General features: G+C 41.6%; 1 protein-coding gene across 2 annotated transcripts in view; it reads right to left on the bottom strand.

The window, feature by feature from the left end:
* The window catches only part of zmiz2 (zinc finger, MIZ-type containing 2), a 43,843-nt gene that overhangs the window by 3,972 nt on the left and 17,138 nt on the right, over positions 1 to 22,733 (bottom strand). The window contains exons 2-19 of one of the 2 annotated variants that reach the window (XM_084056200.1): positions 21,922 to 22,000; positions 21,280 to 21,394; positions 18,547 to 18,734; positions 17,871 to 18,027; positions 17,073 to 17,318; positions 16,297 to 16,423; positions 15,179 to 15,303; positions 14,952 to 15,041; positions 14,361 to 14,547; positions 13,288 to 13,429; positions 9,335 to 9,413; positions 8,574 to 8,705; positions 7,671 to 7,776; positions 6,933 to 7,090; positions 6,063 to 6,130; positions 5,589 to 5,657; positions 4,827 to 5,140; positions 851 to 1,020 (exon numbers count right to left, since the gene is read on the bottom strand). In XM_084056200.1, coding sequence (XP_083912326.1) covers positions 851 to 1,020; positions 4,827 to 5,140; positions 5,589 to 5,657; positions 6,063 to 6,130; positions 6,933 to 7,090; positions 7,671 to 7,776; positions 8,574 to 8,705; positions 9,335 to 9,413; positions 13,288 to 13,429; positions 14,361 to 14,547; positions 14,952 to 15,041; positions 15,179 to 15,303; positions 16,297 to 16,423; positions 17,073 to 17,318; positions 17,871 to 18,027; positions 18,547 to 18,734; positions 21,280 to 21,394; positions 21,922 to 21,956 — 2,508 coding nt within the window. In that variant the 5' untranslated portion in view covers positions 21,957 to 22,000. Of the gene's footprint in view, positions 1 to 850; positions 1,021 to 4,826; positions 5,141 to 5,588; positions 5,658 to 6,062; positions 6,131 to 6,932; positions 7,091 to 7,670; positions 7,777 to 8,573; positions 8,706 to 9,334; positions 9,414 to 13,287; positions 13,430 to 14,360; positions 14,548 to 14,951; positions 15,045 to 15,178; positions 15,304 to 16,296; positions 16,424 to 17,072; positions 17,319 to 17,870; positions 18,028 to 18,546; positions 18,735 to 21,279; positions 21,395 to 21,921; positions 22,001 to 22,733 lie in introns of both variants that reach the window. The other variant, XM_084056201.1, reaches the window with a different exon arrangement.

Below are 22,733 nucleotides of genomic sequence, written 5' to 3'. Positions count from 1 at the left end.
TTTAGCCACAAGCTCGTTTTCATTGTTTTCATTAAAAAAAAAGGTCACAAAAAATACATATATATTTATAGAACCCACAGATTATTTTTTTCTAGCGAAAATAGCAGGTCGAAAAGCTCACAACGCATGGACTCGTGACGCGGCGTTGTGAGCTTGTAGATCTGCTATTTTTCTGTGACACTGTTGTACAACAAAGTAGAGTATCATACATTTATGGAAAAACATAAAAAGCCGCAACACAGAGGTACAAGATTTCTGTCTGACCGCGACGATATACTGCTACTACTTTCGTTGTATGTTCCATACAGTGACAATAAACATCTTATCTCAGGGGTCTTCAACAGGGGGTCCGGGACCCCTAGGGGGTCCTCAGAGTTACAACAGGGGGTCCGCCAAATCTTTGTGTGATAGGAACTTATTTTTTACATGAACAACTTGAACCCTAGCATCCCTATTCTGAGGCGAACATTCGCCAAAAATAGCAGATCTACAAGCTCACAAGCGCGAGGCGTTGTGAGCTTGTAGATCGGCTATTTTCGGTCAAAAGGTTTGGTATAGAGGGGGGAAAAGAGCAGATCAAGTATAGAGCGAAAGGTCACGTTTACTAAGTATTGACGGTTTAAGTGGTTAAATGTCTGAAAATACAGCATATGAAGCTGATTTATCATCATAAATCTATGATATGAAGAATTTTAATCTGTGACACAATTTTATACACTATGTAGAGGAGGTCCCTGCTTCATCTCTCTCTCAGCTAGGGGGTCCTTGGCCTGAAAACGTTGAAGACCCCTGTCTTATCTTATACCATCTTACAATAACTCAACAAACACTACTACTACTAATGTGCTACCTGTGAGTGGGGAGGTTTGTCGGGGGTGAGCAGACCGCTGGGGAGATCAGCCTGGTAGGAGAGAGGAGGTGGAGGACCAGGGGAGGAGAACTCCCGACCAACCCCGCCAGGAGTCCCTGGACCAGTGGAGAAGTCCGAAAACACACTGGATTGACTGGGATAAGGAGGGACTAGAAGAGACAGAAACAGAGAAAATAAACCATGTTAAACTTCTATTATTATTCAGTTTGAAGAGTCGCGTCAACGATCGTATTTTCACCAGCTATCAACTATCTATCTATCACACTTTGAATTGCCTTAAATGATTGCCTAGCACATTGGTTCTCAAAGTGGGGCCCGGGGACCCCCAGGGGTACTTGAGGGGGTTCCCCAGCTAAATGATGGATAGGAAACAAATGGACCCTTATGGGTCTGTAACTCTGAGTGTACAAATGGAACCAAATGGACCCTAACGGGTCCATTTGGTTCCATTTGTACACTCTCAGAGTTAAATTAACATTGATTTTACAATATAAATTGGGGTCCCAGGGATAGAAATGCCATTAAATGGGGGTCCATAGCCTAATGCATGTCAAACTGGGGGTCCTTGAAATTAATATTTTTTACGGCTAGAGCGGTAAAAATCTTCTCTTATGGGGTCCCTGGCTTATTTTTTCAAATGGGGGTCCGCGGGCTAATAAGTGTCAATTTTGGGGTCCTTGACATGAAAAAGTTTGAGAACCACTGGCCTAGCAAGCATTCCTTTTATGGTCGGCATTAACTTACTGTTGGCAAGAACATACAGGCTACAAGAAAGATGTAATGATAGATTAAATGATGATGACAATTCACCGTTTTGGTAGCCCCAGCCTTTCCATCAATAAATCAGTTGAAAGCAAACATTGCCAGACACAAATAACAAATTGTAAATGTAGGCTACTCAATTGCACAACATCTTCTGTGATAAGAGTCGAAATGCACACAGCAGCTCCTTCACTACACTGGGGTGCATGTTTGGTTAAAACAAACAAACCATTTTACGCTGTGTATTTGTTTTTTGTCGTCATTTTCTTTGTGTGTGTGTTGTTTGCTTTTGTTTCGTTTTTTTCTGTTTATACCTTTTTCAATGTATCTTTTTTTCTTACTCTTAATATTTGTTTATCCTGTTACCCACTCATTTTCTTGACAGTTTTGAGATACCTTGTTTATTTGCTTCAGTATATGCCTATTCGGTTCTTAAGTCTGACGTAATTTTGTAGTCCGATGTCACGTCCGGGTCCAAAAGGCACCAGCGCCGTCCACTCTTCATTGTAAACAACATGTTGGAACCCGTAAATCTTTTTACAATAACCTCCTTTTTCAGAAATGAACCATTGAGGGTTAATAAGGGTCTTAATGCTAATATCATAGAAGTACAAAGTATTTATTTATTATTATGATTTAACATTATTATTATTAACATTAAAACACTTGGACCCGGAAGTTATTCTAGCGGGGCGCAACGTCACGTCTTAACAATCGAATATGACCTGTGAGTATGTAAAAAAAAAACTAAATTCGATAAACAGAACGCAAAAAAAAAAAAAAAACAGACCACCAGCACTGACAGGATTTTAAAAAATGTTTTATCGGTGTGTACGTGTGTTTGTGTGTTTGTGTGTCTTCTTTTTTCACTCAAGATGGAAACGATTCTGAAACACACGCTTCAGACAAATATTTTGTCATTCTACGTGTCCATGTTCGGTTGTAATTATTCCCATGAGTGACACAAACTGACTGCAACGAGGAGAAATGAACTACGTTGCTTTGGGACTCGTGCTGGGACAGACTGGGGTGTGGGGGGGGTCATGTCGAGTGGAGTGGCGTTAACTGCTGTCTGTTGTCTTTTTAAGTAGCGGTAGAGAGAGAGAGCAGCAAGAGTATGAAGCTGTCAGATACAAAAGCTAAGAAATGGTTATGGATGGTTTATTTTGTATGGTTTACATTTCACAATTAATGTCAAATTTTTCTACAGTTGCTACAAATTGCTACAAAAACTGTAAATCCAATAATTTTGGGCATAAACAAGAAGTTGAAGGGTCAATTTAAGTCTGATAATGATGTAGTGTGCATGTTTAAATCTTGTATACTTTACATTACTTTTTTAATGTGAGGTGCCCACTCCTCTTGTGTCCCCCTGATCTACGGAGTACAAGGAACATTTGAACTGGAACAATATAAACTGGAATATGTACTGGAGACTGCAGGGTTTTGTGTGTGTGTGTGTCTGCGCGCGCGCATGCACGTGTGTGTGTGTGTGTGTGTGTGTGTGTGTGTGTGTGTGTGTGTGTGTGTGTGTGTGTGTGTGTGTGTGTGTGTGTGTGTGTGTGTGTGTGTGTGTGTGTGTGTGTGTGTGTGTGTGTGTGTGTGTGTGCGCGCGCGTGTATGTGCGTGCGTGTGTGTTGACGCCCAGTTGTGCAGACTGCAAGTCTGACCATCTTTTTCCTGATCCTACAGTGAGTCATCTTCCTGTATGGAAAATGTTTCTCATTGTACTTCAAACAACCAATTCTGTTATTTACAGGACGCCTAATATCCCATAAAATCACTTTATACGCAACATCTATCTATTTCATTTTCATCTTTATCTCTTTCTATCCAACTGTCTGTCTATCCATCCATGGCCTATAATGATGCACTGAGAATGTTACTCAAAAAAGGCCTAGGTGGTGCAGTGCGAGTGAAATGTTTGTGGCTGCAAGAGTCAATACTTTTCAAGTTGTTCTTCGGAACCTAATGCATAGATTCATGTGTCGCTTGGATGAGTCTGTGAATAGCATCATTGTCAGTATAAGCAACCCTGTGAAGAGCTGCACTAGATACTCCTCTAGCCTTAGGACACATTGGCCTAAAAGCCTGTATTTATAACTGTCACAAATGGCCCGTCTAAAATGTTCATTTGGACAGTTTTTATTTATGTTTATTGTTGTGGTGTAAAGTACATTTACTCAAAGTACTGTACTTAAGTACAATTTCGAGGTATCTTTACTTTACTGGAGTATTTCCAGTTTTCAGTACTTTTACTTCTACTCCACTACATCTCAGAGGCAAATATTGTACTTTTACTCTTCTACAATGATTTGAAGACTAGTTACTTTGTAGATTGACTATTATTACAAAACATACATTATAACCACTTGGGACCTATATACATTTCGGCCATTTGAAAATAGCTGATCTACAAGCTCAAAATGCGTCACGAATGCGACGTATTGTGAGCTTGTAGATCTGCTATTTTCAAAAGATTTTATACATTTGAAAACTTGTGAAATGGGACATTCTGCATAATGAGTACTTTCTACTTTTGGTAATTTAACAACATTTTGATTCCAATACATTTGTACTTTTACTCAATTTTGAATTCTGGACTTTTTACTTGTAACAGAGTATGTCTGCATTGCAGTATTGGTACTTTTACTTAAGTCAGTGGTTTTCAACCAGTGGTCCGGGGACCACCAGTGGTCCTTGAGGGAGTTCCAGGGGGTCCCCAGCTAAATGATAGATAGGAACAAAATGGACCCTTATGGGTCTGTAACTCTGAGAGTGTACAAATGGAACCAAATGGACCCTAACGGGTTCATTTGGTTCCATTTGCATACTCTCAGAGTTAAATTAACATTGATTATATAATATAAATTGGGGTCCCAGAGATAGAAATGCCATTAAATGGGGGTCTGTAGCCCTAATGCATGTTAAACTGGGGGTCCTTGAAATTAAAATGGTTGAGAATCACTGCTAGAGCCGTAAACATCTTCTCTTATTGGGGGTCCCTGGCATATCTTTTCAAATGGGGGTCCCTGGGCTAATGTGTGTCAATTTGGGGGGCCTTGACGCAAAAAAGGTTGAAAACCACTGACCTAAGTAAACAAATTGAGTACTTTTTCCACCACTGGTTGTATGTAGTTGTATGTGTTTCTATGGACCATGAGTCTGCAATAAAGACATTCATCCATCCTACCTTGTCCAGGGTATTCTTGACCGTTGTTGCCGTTGTTGGCCCCCGAGGCGCCCCCGCCTGGCAGGGAGGAGTACTGCATGGGGGAGGATCCAGCGGCCGAGTTGGAGGCCGGGTTGGAGGAGGAGAGCGAGGGGGAGGGGCCTAGCGACGCGATCATCTCCATGACGCTGGGTAGAATCATGTGACTGGGGCTGAGCGTGCGACAGCGCTTCAGCACCGGCCCGTCCGACTCCTCCTTGATGCCCAGGTCTGGTTTCACTGGGATCGGCCGCCAGCTGCACACCGGGTCTATGGAGATCTCCTCATACTCCGAACTACACACGTGCGCACACACACACACACACACACACGCGCACACACACACACACACACACACACATTTAGAAACATAGTTAGTGATGGAAAAAGTACTCACATGAAATAGTCTGTCACAAGTACAAGTCCAGAATTAAAAATGTACTTGAGTAAAAGTATTGTATCAAAATGTACTTAAAGTACCAAAAGTAGAAAGTACTCATTATGCAGAGGGTCCCATTTCACAAGTTTTCAAATGTATAAAATGTATTAAAAAATCCTACGAAAATAGCAGATCTATAAGCTCACAATGCAACATCACCAAAGTATATACAGGTATATAGGTCTGAAGTGGTTTCGTAATAATAATCAAATTCTACCGTAAATGTACTAAGTTACTTTACACCACTGCACAGTCATTAGACACATACAAGGACTAAGGAGAAGAGAATAATAATAAAGTCTTACTTTTGGACATAGATCAGGATTCCAAGCATGTACTGGTCCACTTCTAAACCTTCTAACAGAGCTGTCTTACTGCATATGCGCGCACACACACACACACACACACACACACACACACACACACAGAGAGAGAGAGAGAGGAAGTTAGCAAAACTTGTTTAACCACATGAACCCTAGCTTCCCTGTTCAGGTCATGATAGGTGAACAACACCTACTACCGAGTGGACTGCTGTTGCATTACATTTTATTTCTCTGGTTAGATTCACCAACTTCTTTGTTTACACATGGAAGAAGACAAGCATTGTTTAACTGTTTTGTGTGTGTATTTCATATCTAAAAACCTGTTCAAGTATTTCGTTCATAACAGAGAAATGAAAATATAAAAGAAAAATGTAAACGTAGCTTTAAAAGACTAAACTGAAATTGAAATCTAAAATCCCGAACTAAATGGAAATATATATGTTCTGGGAGACGTACTTGCATACAGGACAGCGCCACGTCCCTCTCTCACAGTTCAACTGTAGGTACGACTCCAAGTCAAAACACTGGATGGAGAGAAGGCAGACAGACAGACATGTAGGTCAGTCAGACAGACAGATATTTACTGTGTGGATTCCTGGCTTAACTCATTGAGTGCCACAATCCGTCAAATCCGTCACGTGGCCTGACGCCCAGAGCGCCACGATCCGTCAAATCCGTCATAAAAAAAAATTCAAAATAATTTTTTTTTTTCAAAATAAAAGTTTTTTTTTTTTTTTTTTTTTTTTTGGGAAAAACATGTTCAGAACCCAAGATATGATGATTTGAAGATTTGCTGCTCCATCCACTCCTTGTTTAACCTATAACTTAAAAAGGCTGTATCTCGCTTCCTAAGCACTTTTTTTTTACAATGAATTTTGGTTGTGGCACTCAGAACCAAAATTCCATTAACATGAATAAATAAGTTTGGCACTGAATGAGTTAATCAGGTTGTAATATACCAGTTGACGTGGAGCGGGCACGTGGATTAAAGCAAAAACGATAAAATCTCACGACTGAGAAAGTTTGTATAATTACTGTGAATAAGATTTTTACAAACATGTATTGTCTTAATCAGAGGAGGATCCAATTATTTAGTGTAAACACAATGCTGTCAGGCAGAATCCTCCTACCTCCATATTTCAAATGTTTAAGTTCATTTGTAAATGAATTCCCTACTTCATCATATAAAATGTCACACAAAAGTAGCAAAAACAGACGATCTACAAGCTCGAAGATTTGCTGCTTTTGAATTTGAATCCTGAAAAGTAGCAGTTTTGGACATAACAGCTATGATATTAAACATATTATTATTGTTGTTGGTCTGACCTGTATGTGTCGACAGTCGTGACCCCGTGCGGGAAGCTGGATGCGTCGGAACGTGATTGGACATTTGAGAGACACGCGGATGGCCGTTTGTTCGACACCGTCCTCTCCGTTCATCCCAGGGGTCCCTGGAATGGTCCCACTGCTGAAGTTACGCTTTACTGGACACACAGAGAGAGAGAGAGAGAGAACAGGTTAGTTAATGACAGTACTGTACAAGTCAGTTTAGTTAACATGTTAGTTAACCCATTAAGACCTGAGACGATTCTTTAAAAAAACTTTTTTTTCAGTTTTTGGGGAAAAAAAAGATTCAAGATCTTTCAAAAATAGCCAAAGAGATCTAAAGTGACACAGATGTGTTGCAGGTCTTTAATGGGGTAATCCATTAAGACCGGGAACGCATCCATGTCATTTAAATATTTCTTTGGCTATTCAAAAAATAGCAGATCTACAAGCTCTATTTATCTATGTTTTCGTAAAAATGTGTGCATATCTTTGAATATATATATATAGTATTTTAAAGCAAACCTTTTTAACTCAAATCTTTGCTTCTGGCGGGTCCCTGGAACAAAATATTTTGAGATGGGGGTCCGTGGCCAAATACATATAATTTTGGGGGTCCTTGACAAGCTCAGAGCGGTGCCGTGCTATGAGCTTGTATATCTGCTATTTTTGAATAGCCAAAGAAATCTAAAATGACACAGATGCTTATCCGGATTGAAGGGGTCAATGGTAACTTACTCTTGGTGACACAGTGCTCTGCAGGCAGCAGTCGTTTCTTCATCAGACCTTGGAGGACAGACCGGACCGACGGACGATGGACCAACTGAAGAACAAACAGATGGGACTGGACAGACAGACAGACATGTACAGAAAGACAGGCAGACAGACAGGTACAGACAGGTACAGACGGTCAGAGTCATATTTATATAACACAGTATATAGTTTGTGTAAACATACTTGTCTGTGTACGTGTGCATGGTTTAAAGCAAAAATAAAATCTCACGACTGAAAATATAGTATGTGTGACCTATGTCCTAATTTGTGAAACATTAATTCTGATTTGTGAAACATTATGAAAAGAGCACCCACACACTATAAAAAAAACACTATAAAAAAGAAAATAGGCAATCTAGAAGCGACGCATTGAGAGCTTGTAGATGGGCTATTTTCGCAACATGATGCTTCCATAGAAGAAATGCTGCCTTCATATGGAATTCAAATGACTGACTGTCGTGACTCGTGGCGACTGAGAACTTTAGACCAGGGGTCTTCAACAGGGGGTCCGGGACCCCTAGGGGGTCCTCAGAGTTACTACAGGGGGTCCGCCAAATCTTTGTGTGATATGCTTTTTTGTTTTTACCGTAACCACTTAAACCCTAGCATCCCTTTTCTGAGGAGAACTTTAAAGGTGTAGAGGGAAAAAAGAGCAGACCAAGTAAACCAAAAAAGTATAATCTGAAACACAATTTTATGCAATATAGAGGGGGGTCCCTGCTTCATCTGTCTCTCAGCTAGGGGGTCCTTGGCCTGAAAACGTTGAAGACCCCTGCTTTAGACCATGCACGCGTGCGCACATGTGTGTGCTACACGCGCGTGCGTGTGTGTGTGTGTGTGCGAGTGCGAGTGTGTGCGTATACTTACACAGCAGCAGGCGGTGACAGTGATCTGTATTGTGTTTCTTCCAGGCTGACAGACCTGCTTCAGGTACAGTGGTTTATGAGACGTCTTATTATCTCCTCTCTCTATGGTCAACGGAGTCGCATTAACACTGACCTGGAGTCAGCAGAACAGGACAAAGAGAGAGAGAGAGGGGGCTGTGTGAGTCAATGAACATTATATAACTCCAGTCTGTTTGGTAACAGCCGTGTGTGTGTGTGTGTGTGTGTGTGTGTGTGTGTGTGTGTGTGTGTGTGTGTGTGTGTGTGTGTGTGTGTTTTGTTAGGGATGCAACAGTTAATCGAACTAATTAAAAGAAATACCTAAAATAGCAATCCATTCTACCAAATATTTAGATGTTTTTATTGTATTTTAAACAAAAAAATATAAATATATTCAATGATTTGCACAAATGTTCCAAAAATAGCAGATCTACATGCCCTTAGTGCGGCACTCTGTGCCGCACTATGAGCTTGTAGATCTGCTATTTTTCAATAGCCAACGAAATCTTAAAATGACACAGATGCGTTCCCGGATTTAATGGGTTAATCAAAAAATAAATAATAATCACTATGAAAATAATCGGTAGTTGCAGCCCTAGAGTGTGTGTGTGTGTGTGTGTGTGTGTGTGTGTGTGTGTGTGTGTGTGTGTGTGTGTGTGTGTGTGTTTTTGTTAGGGGCACAACAGTTAATCGAACTAATAATACAATATCTTGATTATTAATCGAAAAAGTGTGTTAGTTAACCTGGACAGAGGCCGGCCAGTTAGTGTTCATCTGTCGGTCCTCATGGTGGTAGCATTTAAACTGGAGCTCCAAGTCTGGCCTGAAAGAGAGAGAGACAGACAGACAGATCGACAGACAGACAGTCAGTAGGCACACAGGACAACTTTGACAGACAGTTCTAAAGATGTATCAATAAATAAGACAGCTTTAACCAGTGAAGACAAAGCACTGTGTGTGTGTGCGTGCACATAATGACAATAGAATGGAATGGTGGATTTTCACGAAACCAGGAAGGAATGATCAGTATTTCAGTACATGAAGTTTATATGGGAGTGTGTGTGTGTGTGTGTGTACTGTGTAGTGTGTGTGTGTATAATGTATATAATATGTAAAGGGTGGTGTGGACTGTGGCCAGCCCTGCGCATCGTAAAGAGGGGAGCTTCCCTCCCTTCAGGGAATACACGAGAAAACGTTGTGCAGCCAAGGCTGAGTGAATCATCAAGGTCATTCATCACCCCACAGCCACAAACTGTTCATACTGTATGCATGCTGCAACCACGGCCAGGCAAGCAACATACCGGGATATCAAGAGCCATCGCACCAATCACACTTCTGAATAGTTTTCACCTGATAACCATCAGACTGCTGAACAAGCGCTGAACCCTGTTGCCATAACGTATTGCCACTCAACCATGAAACTGTGATTTTATAGCCGATGCTCCGTTTAGTTTTTCATATATGTATGCCATAGGGCTTTCACCAACAAGTCGACTAGTCGACTAGTATAACCACTAGTCGACCTTGTTGGTACTAGTCGAAAAGTTGGAAAAAAAATTTTTTTAATTTTTAATGCTATAGTAATGGCCCATCTTACTATTATTATTATCCTCCTGACTTTATTTTTTATCAAAAGGGGGTCAAAAGCATGCCCAATAAAAGCCTATTATTGGGCAATGGGGATCCTTGGAGACGCTGCTGTGGTGCTGTGCTGCTGCGCCAGAAGCGCTTCCCTTAAAACGCCATAAAAATAAGGGCAGGAGGATAATAATAATAGTAATATAGTCAGGGTCCCCACACATTTTTAGCAATGAATTTCCAAAACTTTTCCAAAACTTTTCCAGAATATTTAGCCCAATTTCCAGGCCTATATAACAATCATTCAGCGCAATAATGTGTCTCTTACTCCTATGTACAATGCCCAAAGATAGGCAGTGTAGCAAAATAAACCAGTAAGACTCCCTAATCGGGAGATAAGCGACCGTAGGTCACATGTATACAGAAGAGGGCTGTAACGGCGATTGGTTCCTTTATGTGAGCTGCAGTGGCAGGGGGTCCTCCACTGGGGGCGCCACCACTTTTGCATCAGTTCTGGAGCACCAGGAGTGGGTGGTCCCCGGGAATGCCCCGTGAGCAGCCCCGTTGGGGTGGTCATTTGGTAATTTGTCCACATGTGCTCATTTTTTACACTTGGGGGTCCCCGAGGCAGCTGGGGGTCCCTGGAGCTCCGGGGGTCCTTGGAGGGTGTAGTTTGGCAGGTAAGGAGTGTGTGTGCAAAATGTGGCATGGATCGGGGCAATGGGTGCGGAGATATGAGCAGGGCAAAAGTGTGACGTGTGTGACGGAGTGACGGAGTGACGGACGGACACCTGGAGCAGCTTTCTGTAGTAAGTGCGACCTACGGTCGCAATAAATAAAAAACAATAAAAAGTGTTTGGGGGTGGGGCACAGCCGCGAAACCTCGCTGAAATAGAGCCTGCGAGCAAAAATAGGAGGGGTGGACGACGTCGTTGCACGGTTCGTTGTCGTTTGCGGTAGGTCAGGACGGTCTCATTCAAAAACATGTATTTTAATGAGATTTCATCGCCCGCTCGCATCACGTCGCATCGCTGGCAGTGCGGATGGGGTGTTACACAGCCTGTTCGGCGAAAAACTACTTATGTTACATATTTCGTGTAATGTTATACATGTTTATGAAAAGGTTTTGTATTAAAACAAATCAATAGCTAAAAACAATGCATAGCCAAATATTTTTCCAGGACCCTTGATAAATTCCAGGACCTTTGATGAAGTTTGATCAATTCCAAACCTTTTCCAGTACTGGATTATTATTTTTTTAATTTCAAAATATTTCCAGGAATGTCATGACCGTGGGGACCCTGTATAGTAGTAGGATGGTATTAAAACAGTGCCACCCGTATTTTTTTTTTTTTTATTTAAATTTCGACTAGTCGACTAGTCGACTACCACTGGGTCAAATTAGTCGACCTGTAAAAATCTCTAGTCGTGAAAGCCCTAGTATGCCAACACATTGCCTGCCAAGAACACATATATGCGTCCTTTAAAAAGACAATTCATGTTTCCAGTGATTACGCTAGAGGGTGCTCTTGGGCAACATATGCACGATCCCTTGACGGCGAGAGAATCATTGAAGCAGAAATGAGGCCGTCCCAAAAGAAAAACTCCATTGACTCCTGTGTTATGACATTTAGAAAAACACATCTGGCTCAGATTTCTTCTTTTTTTGATGAAAACGAGCCACATTCAACTGCCCATTACAACAGAATGGACGATCGCGGTAAAAATGTTTTTGCTCCGTTTTTTAGGCGAGACCCTCCCCCTCCCCTCAGACAGCTTTGTTTACATCCGTGTTCACATCGTGGCTTTCCGTGGATCTTCACAATGAGGTAAAAACGCTGGCAAGGCGGATGAATTAATTAATTAATTCCTGGCAGGCAATGTGTTAACCATGCACATGACACTCTGATTGTATATTATATAACTGCTGCTATTTTTATATTGTTGCTGTCGGGTAGAAACCTTGTATCTCCATATAACTTTATATGTTTTTTTTTGTAAATTACTTACTTCGTCCTACTACAGGTGTCACACAAAAGTAGCCGATCTACAAGCTCAAAACACGTCGCATCGCAACGCATTTTGAGCTCGTAGATCTATTTTTGAATTTCAACAGTTTGGGACAGTTTAGGTTTCCACCTGACAGCATTGATATGCTGGATGTGTTTTCCACCTACACACAAGAAGCATTTCTGCCTTCCCTAGTGGCACCTATCCATTGCAATTGTTTTGTAATCATGCACCTTGTGAAAATTGGACTTTGTATATTTGATTTGTCTGTGCCTTCCTGTTATTTGATCTGTGCTGTAATAGGTGTTCCTTTCCTCTCCTCTCCGTTCTCTCTTCCCTCTCCTCTCCGTTCTCTCTTCCCTATTCTAACTCTTCCTGTAAGGCTGTAACTGCCAAGTTGAGAGCTTGCACAAAAAAATTTAATGATTTCACCCACTCTTTCACAGCTGTAATCGTGACAATAAAGTTGACTCTGGAGTCTACTGATTCTGAATAAATGTCCGGGGAGCCTGAGGCGTCCTTGAGGGGGGTTCCAGGTCAGGAGGTCTCCAGCAGAATGAGGAACAGTTTAACCAACTTTAACCCCATTATACTTAAGATGTTTGAAAATAGCTCATCTGCAAGCTCACAACGTGTGATTTTTCTTGGGAAATACCTTGGAAGGATTGTGAAGAATTCTGAATGGCTGACAACGCAAATCTTCTCCCTGACACAAAATGTTTTGTACCAGGGACCCCCATACGAGATTTTTGTCGTTAAAATGTTCATGTTCAAAGAAAAATCCCCAATATGTTTGTAAAATAGCAGATCTACAAGCTCAACATGTCACGGTGTGACGCGTTGATAGCTTGTAGATCTGCTATTTTCAAATAGCTGATGTCAAGTGGTAAAATATAGCCTAGTCGCCTTTTTGGGGGCTTGATTTCATAGACCTGGCTGCTTGTTTCTCTTGCGAAATCTGGCAACACACTGATTACCTGCATTACAACTGCAGCCTACTAGGGGGGAAGTGGACAGATATTGAATGAAGTAGCAGAAAACGGCAATGGTGCCGCCCGGAGAAGGAATAAGGTGAATAGAGCATATATAATGTGTTGTCTGTGCAGTACCTTAATATAAGAGTCTTGTAGACAGAGTCTCGGAGTTGGAAGACGTGGTTGCTAACAGCCAGGTTGTGTTCCAGTCTGAAGGGTTCTAATACAACGCCGTCGCGCACGGGGAAGGTCAGCCGCAGGTCGTCGCTTGGGTTACCTGTTAACAAACCAGGAAGTCAACAAACGTTGTTTCAACATTATTGTCTCATGTCTCATTTGGATGGATACATTTTATCACCTTGGTACCTAGTTAGTAGTGATGGGTTGGTCATAATCGATTCGTTCATAAAGAACAAGTTATTTGCCATGAACGTGAACGAACCCGTTCACTTCTTGAAACTGTTATGTTCACTATTTCGTTCATGCACACAGGACAGACAGACCATCAGACAGACAGCTGTGTGGTAGTTTTTTTCACTAGACATGAATGCGTATTGCTATTTGAATTGAAATAAAGGTAGCCTACTCTGATAGTGTTAGCATCATATTTAAGTATCAAAAGAAATAAATATGCATGGTTTTGGTCCTAGACAAAGGACAGATAGCTACTGGTCAATTAACACGTTTAGTTTGAATAGAAGATGCAAATAAATAGTATGCTAAAGCTACTATTCATGAACATTAGGTTAAAGACATGGTTGGAAATCGATAGTCATGTGAGTGTACTGACTTAGGCTGCTTTGAAATAAAATATTGCATTTGTGGGAAAAATTATCGACTAATAAAAATAACGTTACATTATATATTGTAGTTATTTATTACTTCTACACATTATTATATTATTACAAAGAAGATAGTGCATTTAGATGGTGAATGACAGTGCTGTGTTTCTGTGCAGACAGTACAGTCATTTCAGTGGGATCAGATGCACACAGTTGCATGGATATAGTAGGGTTAGTTAGTTAGTAGCCCACACGCTCCGCTGGGACCGGAAGCGATACTGAACGAGAAAGTAAACGAATCATTTGAACGAATCATAGCCGTGAACGTGAACGAAATCGTTCGTTCACTGAAATGAACGTTTTTTGCCCCCCACTAGTGTGTGTGTGTGTGTGTGTGTGCGTGTGTGTGTGTGTGTGTGTACCTACCAGTAGGAGGGGGAGGCGCCAGGTTGGCCATATTTGGCTTGATGTCTGGCAGGAAGGAAGAAGGCGTCGGCTTCACGTCACTGTTAGGCGACATGTAGGGAGGGGCCATGGAACTTCCCGGGGTGATGGGCGGTGTCGGGTTACCAGGGAGAGGAGAGCTGGGGTAACCTGGCAACACTCGACCGGGCTGAGAGATAGAGAAAGAGAGAGAGCAATGTTAAAGGGTAACCAAACCCCAGACCTGTGTGGAAAGCAGGGCACTGAACTGGTCATCTGTTATTGGCTGGTGCCAGTACCAGGTGGTTGTTGTGATCTAGAGCAGTGCTTCTCAACCTTTTCAGGCTGCGACCCCCCAAAATAATCATATTTGAACTGGGGAACCACCAAAATAATCATATTTGAACTGGGGACCCCCGAAAAATAGGAACCCCCCCCCGCCCCAAAATAATCATATTTTAACTGGGGACCCTTTACCCAGGCATTACATTTAGTTTGACTCGGTTCCACAGATAAATAGTGAAAATAGGCGGTCTACGCTCAAAATGCCTCACAAACATAAAACTGAACACACACACACAAACAGTGTCTCACCCCACTTGGTTGGTTGAAGTTGTTGTAGGCTCCAGTTTGCCCCCCTGCAGACAGCGGATTTAATGTGCCACCCTGTCCATTAAACTGCTCCTGCTACACACACACACACACACACACACACACACACACACACACACACACACCAGGGATTAAAGCAAAACAAAATCTCACGACTGAATAAGTTGTATTGGGGTAACAACAGAGTTGTCATTTCTATTCTATTCTACATTTACCTTGTAGTACTGCGAGCTGGGAGGGCCCGAGGGGTTGTATTGTGGGAGGGGCATCTTGTGGCTCTGGTAGGAAGGGGAGGAGCCAGAGCGCTGGGGGGCGGGGCCTGGGCCACCAGGACCTACAGAAGGAGAGAAGGACATGTCCAGTTCATCCCCAGCATCTATGTATGGGGGGGGGGGACATTAGCCAAAAATAGCCGATATTTGGTGTAGATGGATAAAGTGGTCCAAGTACAGAGCCAAACTCAGGTTCAGTCTACCAAGTCTACAGGGTTTAAAGGAGACACACCATGAATTTCACTTTTTTTTATTTTTTTGGTATTTTTTGGGCTCCCCAGTGTCTCTTGTACCCCAAAAAATATTTTTTTTTAACATTCAGTCATTCATTCTCATTTCAGAGATTTTCAGAATGGGCGTGTCTGAACAGGCCATCTCAGAATGGCAAGTTTGCTTACCTCACGAAACTTTCTGCCCATGTATTTTGACAGACAGAATTGCTCAGTACCGCAGTACAGCACCCCTCTGCCCAACAGGGCGTTTTGGTATTGCAGCTGAAAGTGCTTTATAAGCCTGAGAGAATTGACTTGGGATGAGTATACCTGAGTGTTGATTTAGGCTCAAACCTTTTGAAAATGGTTTGAGGGACATACACCATATGATATTAAATATCAAATATTTTTTTTAAATTCATGGTGTGTCTCCTTTAAGTGGTTAATAGAAGACCTAACATTGGTACTAATTAATAGACCAATGCAGATAGCATTTATAAAAAGGCAAGGCAGCAGCTCTATCTTCTCAGGAAACGGAGAGGTTTCAATGCTAGTAAACACACCCTGACCATAGTCTACAGGTCAGTGGATATTTTACATAAGAACATTTTTAAATAACCCTACCACCCAATCCCTGTAGCCCATGATCGCCGTTGCTGTTATGAGAATGCATTTTATATTGTGTTTTATTGCATTTGTTTTTATTGTTTGTATACTGGATGCCAGTGTGGCAAATGTCCTTTTTATATACAATTTTATGGACAATAAAGTTGTCTTTATCTTCATCTTTAGTACTGTATATCACACTGACAAACAGAGACACAGCCAGCCAGACAGACAGACCTGTGTGGTACTGCAGGTTGTACGGGCCGGGTCCTGGGTGGTTGGGACCAGCAGAACCTGGCATTGAACCCTGGGGACCAACAGAACCTGGACCTGGACCATACTGCTGAGCCATCCCTGGAAAAGACTGATAGGGGAGTGAGTGAGGAAGAGAGAGGAGGGAAATGAGTTAAAGATTAATAGATGATGTATTTAGGAATGCACAATTAAATCGGTCATCATATCGGCAATATTAAATCTAAAAATACAATATCGATAGCAAAATAATATATCGGGTTTAGACAAGATTTTTGTCGACTAAATCTGCAGTTGATTTAGTCGACAAAAAACAAATTTTGGCGGTGCCTTGATGGCATCAAAATGATTTACACTTGGCTGCGTGCCGAAAATAGCTGATCTAGAAGCTCACAACGTTGTGAGCTTGTAGATCAACTATTTTCGGTCTATGACAGTATGACACCCGCGTGCACCCATGATGACTTGTCTTTTAGTTCTACTGATTCTCTGCTCCACTAGCCCTTCCCAAACATTTCAGTCTAGTTTTTATTTGTTGACAAAATTGTCAGTATATTTAGTGCTACAGTCAGACATTAAGGCTAAAAGGATAACACAAAAAAGTCCCAGGACCATTATGGTCCTATGGTATAAGGTAAACCCTACTAGTAAACTTGTATTGCAATATCGGTATCGGTCGATTTGACCATGTAATTAATCTGTAATTGGATTTCGGCCAAAAAAATTCAATATATAAATAGGAGTCCAGTGTTATGTGTTACCTCTGAGTTGTATGGTCGTTTGAGGCCCTGCGGGGGCCGCAGGGGGCCTTGCTGGGGTCCAGGGCCGTAGTTGGGGTGTTGGGCCATTCTCTGGCCTCCCCCACCGGGGCCACCGTACATGGGGCCCATGGAGGGGGGGCCCCTACTCCCGGGGCTGGGGCCCATGCCTCCTGGACCCATGCCAGGATGTCCCCGAGGGCCAGCGTGGGCCATGAACTGTTGGTTGTAGCCACCGGGTCCACCCATCTGGAAGGAACAGAGATGTAAAACAAATGCACACACAAACAGACACACAAGGAAAACACTAAAACAACTAGCCAGGCAAATTTATTTTTGTTTAACCAAGACAATAGCAGATCTACAAGCTCATAGAGCTTGTATATCTGCTATTTTTGAATAGCCAAAGAAATCTTAAAATGACACACAGATGGGTGTCATTTTTTGCTATGGATTAATAGCATAATTTTGGAGTGGACTCAGCTATTTTCACAATATTTGCCTCTTTCTTAGGTAATTTGGGCTTTTTTATATATAGTATATTTTGTTGATTACTTTTCACGCAGCAGCCTAATTGGCTGTTTTTCCCCGCTTAATTTTAGAGGTTTTAAAAAGGTCTTAAAAGTCCTTAAATTGTCACTTTAGAAATGTGCAGATACCTTGTATACACTTATACTGTATGTTGGTTTGTTTACTGTTTAAGCAAATTATCTGGGGACCCCCAAAAAATAAGTTGGGGACCCACAGTTTGAGAACCACTGCTCTATCTGGTGACTGTAAGCTTCCTAATTCACCACTCACCTGTCCATAGTTCATGTCCTGGTTGTGTTTCTCCTGGATGGCGGCGACTGTTGCCGTGGCTGTAGCGGTCGCCGTGGCAGCTGCTGCCGCGGCGACCGCTGCAGCTGCTGCTGCCTGGGTGAAGTCGCCACGGTTACCGACTCCACTGGACTGGTAACTGTCAACACAAAACAATCAATCAATCAATACAATCAATTTATCCATCAAACATGCCACCCCTCCTATTTTTGCATAATCGTCATAATCAGACGGTATAGCAGATATACAAGCTCATAGCGCGGCACCGAGTGCCGCGCTATGAGCTTGTAGATCTGCTATTTTTGAAAAATCGTGAAAATCTTTGAATATTATATATGTTTTAAGCGAACATTTGTAAAATATTTTGTTCCGGGGACCCCCCCCAAAAAATATGTATTCAAAGATTTGCACAAATGTTCAAGATCTTTCAAAAATAGCTGAGCTACAAGCTATGAGCTTGCAGATCTGCTATTTTTGAATAGCCAAAGTATAAAATAATGGTTATCGTTTCCATGTAGAAAAATGTTCATATATTTTCAAACATTATCAAAAATAGTGGAAATAGCAGATCTACAAGCTGCTTATATATATCAGCTAATAAAGTAACTAATAAAGTATTCAATCAATCAATCAATCTCCGTCTCTGGCTTTAACATACCTCCCCCCATAGGGCGTATTTCCAGGGTACCCCCCAGTGTTTCTGGGGTACATGGCCTGGCTGAGGTAGCTCTTGTTGGGCTCTGGGTAGCCCTGCTGGCCCATGTAACTGCCTGGACCTCCACCCATGCCTGGATTCCCTTGGCCAGGCATCATGGAACCTCCACTAGAACCTGGGCCCATCAGACCCTGAGAGAGAGAGAGGGAAGAGAGGACAGAGAAGGAGAGAGAGAGAGAGGGAAGAGAGGACAGAGAAGGAGAGAGAGAGGGAGGAGAGGAGAGGACAGAGAAAGAGAGTGAGGAAGGAGAGGACAGAGACAAAGGGAGATAAAAGAGTGTTAAATAGTTTTAATTAGCTCCGTCTAAAAAGGAAACAGGCTGCCTTGCGTAAAGAACTGTCCCATTGGCCTGTGTCGCAGCGTGGCGGTTCAGGCACTCTAGGCTGCAATGCCAGCCTGACAGCGTGTCGCCCGGTTCGAATCCCGATCCCGACGACCTTTGCTGTGTGTCACTCCCCATCTATCTCCCCATTTCCTGTCAGTCTACTGTCCTATCATTAAAGACATAAAAGCCCAAAAATAAATCTTAAAAAAAAAAAAGAACTGTCCCGAAGTCAATGCTGCGTTTAGGATAGCAGTGTCCTTCTGAGATCAGGATATCACACAGTTCTGTGCGAACAATATCATAAATGCAAACAAATGCATTATTATAAATGACTCTGGTCCGGACTGCTGGCGTAGCGGTCCGGCCACCTAGGCTCCAGAGTAGCCTAACAGCGCATCGCGGGATCGAGTCCCGTTCCCGACGATCTTTGCTGCGTGTCTCTCCCCGTCTCTCTCTCTCCCCGTTTGTCTCCCCATCTGTCTCGACTGTAAAACTATAAATAAAGGCCAAAAAGCCCCCAAAAGTATCTTTGGAAAATGGCTCCTTTGGTTGCGGCCACAAACTATCATGATGTACAATCACCGGAGCCAGTTGGTTAAATCTAACTCTAACAGAACCCAGCTAGGATTGAGCGATTTGACAATTTTATTGAAATAATTAAAATAAATAAATGCAATCAAATATAAATGAATACAGTACATACGGTAAATAAAAAGGATAAACACTATAAAAGCCCAAAGGCTTACCGGTATTTATTTCCAGAAGAGTGAAAACATCTCCATGGGGAATGATCATTCATTTTTTTTTTTTCGGGAACTATTGCACATCGGATTCTCAATCAATATATGTTTTGCTGTTGGGCAGAATCTCCATAATGAAACTTTTTGTGTTTTTTCGTAAATTAATGGCCCACTACAGCGTCACACAAAAACATATAAGTAGCAGATCCACAAGCTCGAATCGTTTTGAATTTGAATCCTGATCATTTTTCCACCCGACAGAGACAATATATTATAGTTAAGCACTGAGGCCTGTCGCCGTCAGTCTGACATGCTCCACTGGCTCCATTACATTACATTGGTACTGTGTATAACCCATTGAGACCTGAAGCCGATTCTACATGTCTCCTAAATCTCAACAGTACTCTGAAAAACGTATGTTTCTATATCAGCGGTGTTCAATCTTTTTCATGTCAAGGACCCCCAAAATTATATGCATTTGGCCGCGGACCCCCATCAACATATTTTGTTCCAGGGACCCCCCAGAAGCAACGATTTGAGTTAAAAATGTTCGCTTTAAAAATATATATATTCAGAAGATTTGCACACATTTTCACGATTTTTCAAAAATAGCAGATATACAAGCTCATAGCGCGGCACTCGGTGCCGCGCTATGAGCTTGTATATCTGCTATTTTTGAATAGCCCAAAGTGTAAAATAATGCTTTTTAGCTCAAATCTAAAAATGACACAGTTCCAGGTCTTAATGGGATAATACGACTGTGAATACACTCCCCATTCCCATACATTTTATACATACATATTTTATATGTACTGCTATTTGACATCTTTTATTTGCCATTTTGCACACACTGCACTTTATGTATATATTTGTTTCGATATTCAATATTTTCTACATCTAATCTTATTATTTAACTGCAATTCGAGGGTAGCTTGCACAAAAAAATAATTTGCTATGAATCTATATTTTAGCGTTTGCATCGATCAAACATTGTGGGGGTGTGATGACCGAGGCGATAACGTACTACGCACCACACGCAAATACGGCAGATCTAGCAAATTCAAGTGACAGCAAAACCTGTAGCTTTCTCAAGTCTAGCACTGGTTGGAAATTATCTTTTTCCTAGACAAAAGGGCAGTTAACCCATTCAATACAGGAACGCATCTGTGTCATTTTACATTTCTTTGGCTGTTCAAAAATAGCAGATCTACAAGTTCATAGTGTGGCACCGAGTGCCACGCTATGAACTTGTTTTTGGTGAAAAAGAGCTTGTTTTTGGTGAAAAATAGCTATCTTCAACTGACAATAACTACAGAATGGACAATTGCCGTTACAATGTTTTTTTTTTCCGGTGGAAAGAAGAGACTCGTCTTTTGTTTACATCCGGGTTGAAAATACATTTCGGTGGATCGTCAAAATAAGGTAAACTCGCCAGCAGTGGCGGATGAATTAATTAATTAATACCTGAATGAATAAATGTGTTAAATGTGAGAAACTAAAAAAAGAGGATATTTACTTAAATATAAAAATTGCTCCGCGACCCAAACATGGGTCCCGACCTACTGTTTGAGTAATAAACAGTGCCCTACATGATGATGATGATGTCATACCTGGCTGGCCGAGGGATTGGTCACGCCCCAGACGGTGGTTACCACGGAGAGGGATCCTGTGGGCTGATTGCTCTGCTGTTGCCAGGAGGTGGGGTCATAAGGGTACGAACCGTCACTGATAAGAAACAAAACACACACTGTGTTGGTGGTGTCTGTGCACACGTGTGTGAGTGAGTGTGAGGAATTGGGACCGTTAAAAAGGGAATCATTACCCCATTCAATCATCTCTGTCATTTTAGATTTCTTTGGCTATTCAAAAACAGCAGATATATATATATGAGCTTGTAGATCTGCTATTTTTGAAAAATCGTGAAAATGTGTGCAAATCTTTCAATATATATTTTTTTAAGCGAACATTTGTAAAATATTTTTTTCCAGGGACCCCAAGAAGCAAAGATTTGAGTCACTAATGTTTGCTTTAAAAACAATATGGATATTCAAAGATTTGCACACATTTTCAAGATTTAAAAAAAATAGCAGATCTAGAAGCTCATGCACTATGAGCTTGTAGAGCTGCTATTTTTGAATAGTCAAAGAAAATCTAAAATAACAGAGACGCGTTCCTGGATTGAATGGGTTGAAGGGAACTGGAATGGTTAAAATAGTTTAAAAAAAACTTATAGTGTGAGAGCATGAACATACCTGTGATTTGTCTTCATCTGGTTGAGGGGGTTCATGGTGAGAGGGCGAGTGACCCCAAACTCCTCCGACAGATGACAGCCTGCACACACACACACACACACATTAACAAGACAAGATTAGTAGGAGTAGAGAAGAGCATGCAATTTCAACTCTAAGTCCCATTCCCTATGAGCAAGGCACCATCACTTCCAGGGTTGTTGTTGTTGGTCATCATCGTGGCACTGTAAGGTCGGTCACACGTTGAGATCACACAATACTGACAGGAAATTATCTTCTTAGCGATTATTCTTTCAATTACATAACTGAATGATCAATGCATTTAAAAAAATATAATATAAAAATGTATATCTTTTTTATTAGATACATTTTATACTTGCAAAATAGCCGAGCTTTAGCTTATAGATCTGAATCACCCAAGAATATTGCAACTGGTGCATCTCTATATGAAATTGCTTAAAATGTAGGTTGTAAGTATGTATACTGTAGATTCTACAGTGTAGAAGCAAAACTATGATTGCGTGTGTGTGTCTATGATTGCGTGTGTGTCTGTGTCTGTGTGTGTGTGTGTGTGTGTGTGTGTGTGTGTGTGTGTGTGTGTGTGTGTGTGTGTGTGTGTGTGTGTGTGTGTGTGTGTGTGTGTGTGTGTGTGTGTGTGTGTGTGTGTGTGTGCGTACGTGCGTGCGTGTGGCCAAGCTCGCAGACTAGGCCGATTAGCATCATATTTATTGCAAGCAGGGCAGCCAAGTACCTAAATTCCAAAATACTATTACTGACTGTAATATGCATAGATAGATAGATGGCTTTTATTGTCA

The sequence above is a fragment of the Gymnoscopelus microlampas genome (assembly GCF_963454915.1).
Source record: "Gymnoscopelus microlampas genome assembly, chromosome: 4".
Taxonomy (NCBI): Eukaryota; Metazoa; Chordata; class Actinopteri; order Myctophiformes; family Myctophidae; genus Gymnoscopelus; species Gymnoscopelus microlampas.
The sequence above is the reverse complement of the archived record's forward strand: the minus strand, read 5'-3'. Positions and strand labels throughout refer to the sequence as shown.